This window comes from Papaver somniferum, chromosome 6 (genome assembly GCF_003573695.1).
Source record: "Papaver somniferum cultivar HN1 chromosome 6, ASM357369v1, whole genome shotgun sequence".
In the NCBI taxonomy this organism is placed as follows: Eukaryota; Viridiplantae; Streptophyta; class Magnoliopsida; order Ranunculales; family Papaveraceae; genus Papaver; species Papaver somniferum.
The window spans coordinates 7,354,987-7,363,102 of record NC_039363.1 but is presented as its reverse complement, the minus strand read 5'-3'; the positions used below and the strand labels follow the sequence as shown (position 1 = coordinate 7,363,102).

At 36.4% G+C, this 8,116-nt stretch overlaps 1 protein-coding gene across 2 annotated transcripts; it reads left to right on the top strand.

The window, feature by feature from the left end:
* Nucleotides 1-2,173: 2,173 nt before the first annotated feature.
* Nucleotides 2,174-6,922, top strand: LOC113286835 (probable mitochondrial adenine nucleotide transporter BTL3). Of its 2 annotated transcripts, XR_003329534.1 has the most exons (5): nt 2,174-2,826; nt 3,283-3,586; nt 3,872-4,339; nt 5,131-5,250; nt 6,757-6,922. XR_003329534.1 is itself a non-coding variant. In XM_026535461.1 (4 exons), exons 1-4 carry the CDS (start codon nt 2,363-2,365, stop codon nt 5,197-5,199), a joined length of 1,305 nt encoding a protein of 434 aa, XP_026391246.1. In that variant the 5' UTR covers nt 2,174-2,362; the 3' UTR covers nt 5,200-5,521. The 2 variants fall into 2 exon arrangements, 1 of the variants encoding a protein (XP_026391246.1); XM_026535461.1 differs by lacking the exon at nt 6,757-6,922 and having other exon boundaries at nt 5,131-5,521.
* Nucleotides 6,923-8,116: the final 1,194 nt, after the last annotated feature.

Sequence of the window (8,116 nt, the reverse complement as noted above, 5' to 3'; positions counted from 1 at the left end):
GTTCTTGTTCACCTTGATTTATCAAAAGACGGAACAAAACTTGTAGGTTTATCTGTGGGAGACAAATTTATCTATTCAATAGACTTTTTTTGTGTGATACAGATTTGTTTATCAAGTCTTCGACTTTGGGTCGTAGCAACTCTTAGTTGTGGGTGAGATCAGCTAAGGGAATCAAGTGTGTAGTATCCTGTTGGGATCAAAGACGTAAGGAGCACGACTATACCTTGAATCAGTTTGAGATTGATTAGGGTTCAACTACATTCCAGTCTGAAGTTCATTGGTAGTAGGATAGTGTCTGTAGTGGTTTAATATAGTGTGGTGTTCGAATCTGGACCTGGTCCGGGGGGTTTTCTGCATTTGCGGTTTCCTCGTTAACAAAATTTATGGTGTCTGTGTTTTTTCTTTTCCGCATTATATTTTGTTATATAATTGAAATATCACAGGTTGTACGTTGAATCGATAAATTGGTAAATCGAACCTTTGGTTGTTGATTGAAATTGATTGATCCTCGAACATTGGTCTTTCGTACCGTTCAAGTTATTTCTCATATATTCAATCAGGATCGCAAAATCTTATTTGCTTGATTGCGGATTGAATTGAGAAATAGAGATATAATTCTTTAATATACTTTTTTTTAAGATTGACTCTGACTGTCTAGTTGATTCTCTTGAAAGTATATTAGAGTTAGTCCATACAAATTGCTAAGCGAAATATTGAGTGAGGTTGTTAGACCCCCGCCTTTTCAGTTTCCATGTTTCTCATCTCTTACTAGCAACTATAAAGGTGTAGAAGAGAAAACATGAGGCTGGTTCGAGGAATGGTTCGAGAATTGGTTTCTATGGTTTCTTCCATGGTGTTCTCGGGTATGTCTTGTTAACTCTTTAGGTATTGTATTGGGTTGCGGAAAAAGCATGTAATGGTCTTTGATGTTAATGGAAGTTTTTCTAGTGGTGTTGGTCGTGGACTTAGCCTGTAAAGGTGAACAATGTATATCTTGTGTTGTGGTTGTCTGCTAGTGTTATCTTCTGTCCATTTCTTATTATTTCTCCCATGTTTGGTTGAAATCACCAATTTCCCTTTGTGATCCTGATTTTCGCTGCGCTCGGGGTGTCAATTTTCCCAAAAACATGAATAGAAGGAAAAACCATCCCAAAACGGACATATCCTTCGAATATTCTCCATAATGGACATAAGAGACCCTTTTAGGAAGTGCTCGGTCCAAACTAAATGGCATGGATCAGACCTAAAAAATGTAATCAGAAGCGGTGTTAGAGGAGTTTAAAAGGACGGTTCATTTATAATTTTTGTTAGTTCAATATCTTATTCACGAAAAATGAGTTAGATCAAGATCAAGCACAAACTAAAATGGAGATCAAACATCAAAATCAAACCAAGATCAATCTCTTTATTCATTTTTGTTGACTATCTTCTGTAGATAAAGTGAAAGCCAACTGCTAAACTGTATTTTCCTGTGTCGAAGATTTCTCGGTCCTCAGCGATTTCATGGTTTTTTTTATCTTTTTGTTTTTTATTTTTTTTTTGAAACAGAAAAAAACCATTCATTCATTCATTAATGTTGCATAACTTCAGGTTAACAACGTCATGCCTTATAGTATCAGTAATATCTTTAGAGATGTTGTCCAAAATATTTAAAAAAAAAATGCTTTTTTTGTTCTAGCTCTGTTAGCTATTACACGAGTTGCATTGTTATCTGATCTTTTTACATGTCAAATATAAGATTCTAGAATACTGGATAGGAGATGCTCTATTTCTTCTACAATTCCCTGATTCAAAGACGGAGCGAAGGGTGCAAGTGGGTTTTAGCTAATTTTGATGGCTTGTGGGGTGCATACAATAGTTGTAAAATCTAAATTTATGTCAGTAACAATTAGGAATGTAAACAGATTGCCCAAATCTTCTTAATCCTTTTCAACCGAACAAACTCTTTATATGGAAAATTTAAATAGAAGAAATGATAATGGACTAGAAAATAGTGGCATGAGAATTCAGAATACGAAATCTTCCAGCCGTTCTTAATCCTTTTTTATTCAACTGCTTCCCATGAAGTGTGCCTCTTTTTCCCTTGCGCCTAGATAGAGTGCCTTTAGTAAACAGAATAACGGCAATCCAACGGCAATCCGTAGCCACAAAACGAGGAAATCGATATGGCGTGTCTCAGACTCAGTTGGTTGATAATGGTGGTGAAATCCGTTTAGTCAGTTCCGCACTCAACTTATTCACTTACTATCATGGAAAAATCCAAATCAAAACCCTCATTTCCAGTATTAATATCCCCTGATTTTACATTATAACATTCAATTTAAGAATCCAGTTTTAATTTCTCAATACAATTTTAGAGATAATGTTAGGAGGATTTAGGATTGATTCCTTTGAGAATCCTCCTGCTGGTGGTGGTGGAGGAGGATTGTTTTTAGAATCAACTGTTCCGATTTCTTTCGTTTCATTCATTTCATCAAGAATTGATTGCTCAAATCCTTCTTTTTGTTCTTCTTCATCGTCATCAACTAGGGTTTTGAAAAAATTGGCTTCTAATTCTTCTAATGGATTTTTTGAGAGAAAAGAGAGGGGAATTAATGGTTTTCTTAGTGTTAGTTTGTCAAGTAGTGGGAATAGTGAGTATGTGGAGGAATCATCCAATAGTTTATTGAAGCAGGAGAATGGGGAGAATATGATGAATGTGGTGGAGGAATCAGTAGAGAAGAAACAGACACAGAAGCAACAGAATAGAATTAGGTTAAGACAGAAAGGTGCTATGAATACTACTAAGCATTTATGGTCAGGTGCAATTGCTGCCATGGTTTCTAGGTTTGTGATTCTCACCATTTTTTATTTCTGTTTTACTCTCAATTGGTCTATTTTGTTTAGATGGATCTTTTGTGCTTATTCCATTATTTAGGATTTCAACTAGAGAAGTTATTTTTGTATTGATGGGTGATTTTTACTGCTCGAAATGTGTATGAAACAATGAGAATGCAACTGTCTATGCATATGCACATTCAAGTTTTTTGAATGACATTGCAGAAGATTGTTTTAGAACTATCTCAAGGTTTGTCAGGTGAAGAAATGCATTGCACGATGGCAGATGTTTTGTATTCATTCTAGTGGTTTGTGGTATTTTGCCTTAGGAATTTTTAGTTCGGGTGTATAACAAGCTTTTTTATTAATGCTGTTTTGTGGGATTGGACAAATACTGAATGTGGCTTCTTTCACTTGTTGGTTAGTTCTCATTGATTCACATCTTTCTGAATGTTTGTGTATCAGAACCTTTGTGGCTCCACTTGAGAGACTAAAGCTTGAATACATACTACGTGGTGAGAAGAAGAATCTCTTTGAACTCATTAAGACAATTGCTGCTAATCAAGGCTTGAAAGGATTCTGGAAAGGGAATTTTGTCAATATACTTCGTACAGCCCCATTTAAAGCTATCAATTTCTATGCTTATGATACATACAGAAAGAATCTGCTCAAAATGTCCGGGAATGAAAGTACCACGAATGTTGAGAGGTTTCTCGCTGGTGCTTCAGCTGGCATTACTGCTACCATACTCTGCTTACCATTAGACACGGTATGCAACCACTTCTGACTTTGATTTTAAAGTTCATTTCTCACTACATAGATTTGGCTAGGGTGGTACCTTCTCCATGAAAAGCTATATATAAATTTCGATGCGTAGAAAAAAATTAAAGTAAGCCTCTTAGGCCATAAGTTAAGCTTTCTTCTTTGATTTCATTTGGTTAACTTTTATTTTTATAGATCAATACATGTCATGGACACCATACCCACTCTAAAGAGTATCCTGCTTAATTTGTTAGTCATTTGATGCTCATCTCTTCCACCGATTGATAAATAGATCCGAACAAAGCTTGTAGCACCTGGTGGCGAGTCCTTGGGTGGTGTTGTTGGTGCTTTCCGACACATGCTACAAACTGAAGGGTTCTTTTCACTGTACAAGGGCTTACTACCATCTATTCTCAGCATGGCACCTGCAGGTGCTGTTTTTTATGGAGTGTATGACATATTGAAGTCAGCTTACTTACATTCACCAGAAGGAAGAAACAGAACCAAGTACATGAATCAACAAGGACAGGAACTGAATGCTTTCGACCAGTTGGAGTTGGGTCCCTTTAGAACCTTACTCTATGGGGCAATTTCTGGTGCTTGTGCTGAAGCTGCGACTTACCCATTTGAAGTTGTGAGGAGGCAACTTCAAATGCAAGTTAAGGCAACAAGGTTGAGTCCTCTGGCAACGTGTGCTAAGATAGTAGAGCGAGGAGGCGTTCCAGCTCTCTATGCAGGGCTAATCCCCAGCTTATTACAGGTATTTCAAACTAGACAAATAGACTTTATTGTATTAAAAAATAAAAATGAATGCATTTTTTTCAAGGTTCAGGTTAGTGGTTTCTTTTTCTGGAGGAAATTGAAATATAAGTTCAACCAGATGTTCGCTGCAGGATTATGGTGCAATTAGTAATAAATTGGATTAACAAATACATTTTCAACCAGAATACTTTAAACTGCATCCAGCTTTAGAAGCTTGATAAGATATTTTTGGTTTCGTCGTCTCCATGACAAGGAGTGGGATGTCGTTTTTATGTGCATTAACTTTTGATTAGTTCAGCGGGACAGGGCAAGTGAGCATGCTTAATATAAACTGTCACTGTTGTAGATGTTAGTGATTCCCGTCATATGGTTTACAAGTAAGGCTAATGAACCTCCATTGATAAGTCTCCTAACTAGAAAATTCTAATTGTACTCGCTGACAGATATTTGGGTATCTATGCATCACAACCATAAGTGTGCTGTGTGAATTTTCGTTGAATCCACTCCGGTGCAATTAGATTGCTTTTTTCATCTCTCCTTCATGTAGGTTACATGTGTACAGTTATGGAGGCTTCTGTATGCGATGCATACTATAATAATCATACTCGAAAATGCATCATTCTTATTGTATGATCATTGTATGGAGGCTTCTGTATGCGATGCATACTATAATAATCATACTCAAAGATGCATCATTCTTTTTGTATGATCATTGTATTTGTTGAAGTTTGTATCTGTAGGGTGTGTGTGTGAATAATTGTAAATAATTTGTATGTGCTGCACTTTCAGGTTCTTCCGTCGGCTGGTATAAGTTACTTCGTCTACGAGTTCATGAAGATAATTTTCAAAGTTGAATGAGCTTATATCATTCAACTTTTCTGAAGTCTCTAACTGTAACCTCAAGGCTAAGTAAGTACTGCCTCATTTCTTTCACTTGTAAGTAGCTTTTACTATGAACTTCAAAACAGACAACACATAGCCCTGCTAAGTTGCCGATTACCAGGTCGATCACCATTAAGTGTCTGGTTTGAGAAGGAAGAGAAGAGAGCAAAGAAATGTTAAAATCTGAATGGTCTGTACACGTCTGTTCAAAAATGTGCATGATCAGAAGAATATGCTTTCCAGTTGCGAATTTTGAACATAAACAGTTTTTGCAATTGAGATTAGAAAGTTCATTTCATCTGTGTTTTTTTATACCTTACCTTTCGTTATATCTATCTAAGCACTAGCTTGACACCAACTGAACTATTAATTTTTCTACAGAACAATTCAAATTATTAAACTTTAAGAGCCTCTTATTCCGATAAGTGGATATTAGGACTGGTTTGGAGATATGGATAGAACAAGTGAATTGTTATATAACAATACTGACATTAGATGCTGAAAAATGAATTGGCAAGGTTAGTTTTATAAGCAAAAGTGAAAAGATTTTACACAAAGAAAATCCGATTAGATAAACTCGCTGTTTTACTGTTTGGAATGACAAAACAGTAAGAAAACAAATAATTCACATGCCAGCCGTGCCGTTTTTATCCTTGTGCCTACCGTTCAGGCACGAAATGGCCATAAGGGCCGAGATGATACAATGTTTCTTTTTTTCTTTTTTATCAATCAGCTAGGGTTAAAGGGACCCCTACAGATAAAGAACCAAAACAAAAACAAAAAAAATTAATGTCGCCTGTACAATTTGCCCCCCTTATCTTCCTTTAAAATGAGACACAACTCAGAAGAAAATTCATCAGGAGTAGGGTTGCACAACGGATAGGGTGGGTAGGATATGGTCTATTTCGCCACCCTACACGCTAAATGGCGGGTAAGAAATTTTTTACCCTCCACCCTACCCGCCATTAAACGGGTAAGACCCTACCCGACCCATTATTTGACGGGTCGGATAGGATAGGGTAGCGGGTATAATCGTTTTTTTCCCCCTTCTATGTTTTGGTTCCTACTTTCTACTATGTTCTGGACTTTGTGGTTCATAGTTACTATCTTGACTGTGTATACAAAAAGTGTTTCCCGAAAAGCAAAATAGAAAAAGAATAATCTTGCAACAGCCTATCTAAATATGTACCCAATGATACTGCCAATCTAACTAGGGAAAAATGAACAGACAAAAACATCCTGCCAGGCACAAATCCATTTATAATCTCAAGAAACAAGAGATCCATTCTTTTCAAAATCGACGATGAATCCCAACATAATTTCATGTTCTTCACGTAACCTTGTTCTTCATATAGCAGTATCATCACCAAAAGCTCTTCATATGACCTTCTTTTTCAATCATCATCTACGAGGATAGAATACATATTAAGATCACCAAATAAATCTGCATAACAACAGTTGAAACATGAGTGGTTAAGGCTAAGTATTCATAGTTAAGAGATATTCTAATTTTTTGCATTGTATACACTGCAGCTTATCCAAAGACCATCAACAACAAGAGGCTGAAGCAAGGGAAGCATGAAACACAATGTGGAAGTGATTAATTGTACAAATTGCAAAAAAAATTGAGACAGTAATTTTGACAAGGTAGGTAGACCTGAAAACTTCTCAATGAGGTACAGGAACTGCAGACTAACGTTTACCAATGTTCTATTTGAAATTATACTATGTGCTTGGTGCCTGTTGTACGCTAAACTAGCATAGGGGGAAAAGTTTAACTACATGTATGGGGTAAAGCCCCTGTGACAATTCATTAAAATCCAGAAAAACAACTATTCATTAGATGTATAAAATGAAACCCTTCTGGTGTAAGTTCGCACCCGCGTGCTTCAAGAAGGGCCAAGGACTGTGCACACACTAGAAAGCCAATACATGTTATATTGCTACAGTGATCAATATTAGGCGCACTCAGTTCATAAAAACATTCCAAGTAAACCCATTTGAGTTTTCAATCTGATTTACAATGTGAAACAGATGGTTTGAATGGATGAATTGAGCAGTTGAGAAAAAATGTACGAGTCTACTTGATGCATATGTATCTTTGATAAACCCTGAAACTACCATTTGACAATGAATATGATTGAATGCACTCAAATTCATACATGTATTCATGCAATATACTAACAACAAGTTCCATACCTGAATCTAAGACGTCATCCTCCTTCTCTTCAGCTCCTAGTGTAGATGGATCCATATCAATCGGCGTCCTCAACCAGTTCTGTAGGAGAATCAATGCTTCCACATTTCGGGGTCTTAAAGAAATACGGAAATGACCAAGTATTCGCTTTCCAGTACTGAAAGCAGATTCACTTGCAACTGAAGAGACGGGAATAGCAAGTATGTCTCTTGCTATAAGTGACAGAATATCAAACTTGCAGCATTGCTTTTCCACCAAGTCAATATATCAAACTTTGAACCTTCTTTCTTGTAACGTAGAACTAGAACTATAGCTCTCTTGACTAGGACTACCACCAGTTTCACCTACATATTCTGACGAGGCTACCACACTTCCTACACCTGCATATTCTGCCTTATAAGCTGTATATAATTCATTAAAATCCTCTTTCACTTTATCTAACCAATTTTTTACCAATCTTTGTTTCATTCAAGGAATATCATGCATAATCAAGTGTTCTAGTATTACTTGCATTCCACGTTCTTTTTCTCTTGGATCAAGAAAGCACAGAAATAAACAATAAAGGATTCATGTCTTTATACTCACCCCAATACTTGTTGTATTTAAGTAACATCTTCTCACCCATATGGCTTAAGTGAGGATTATAATGAGCTTTTTGCCATTCATTTAACTCTCCACTTACATCACAAATTTCTT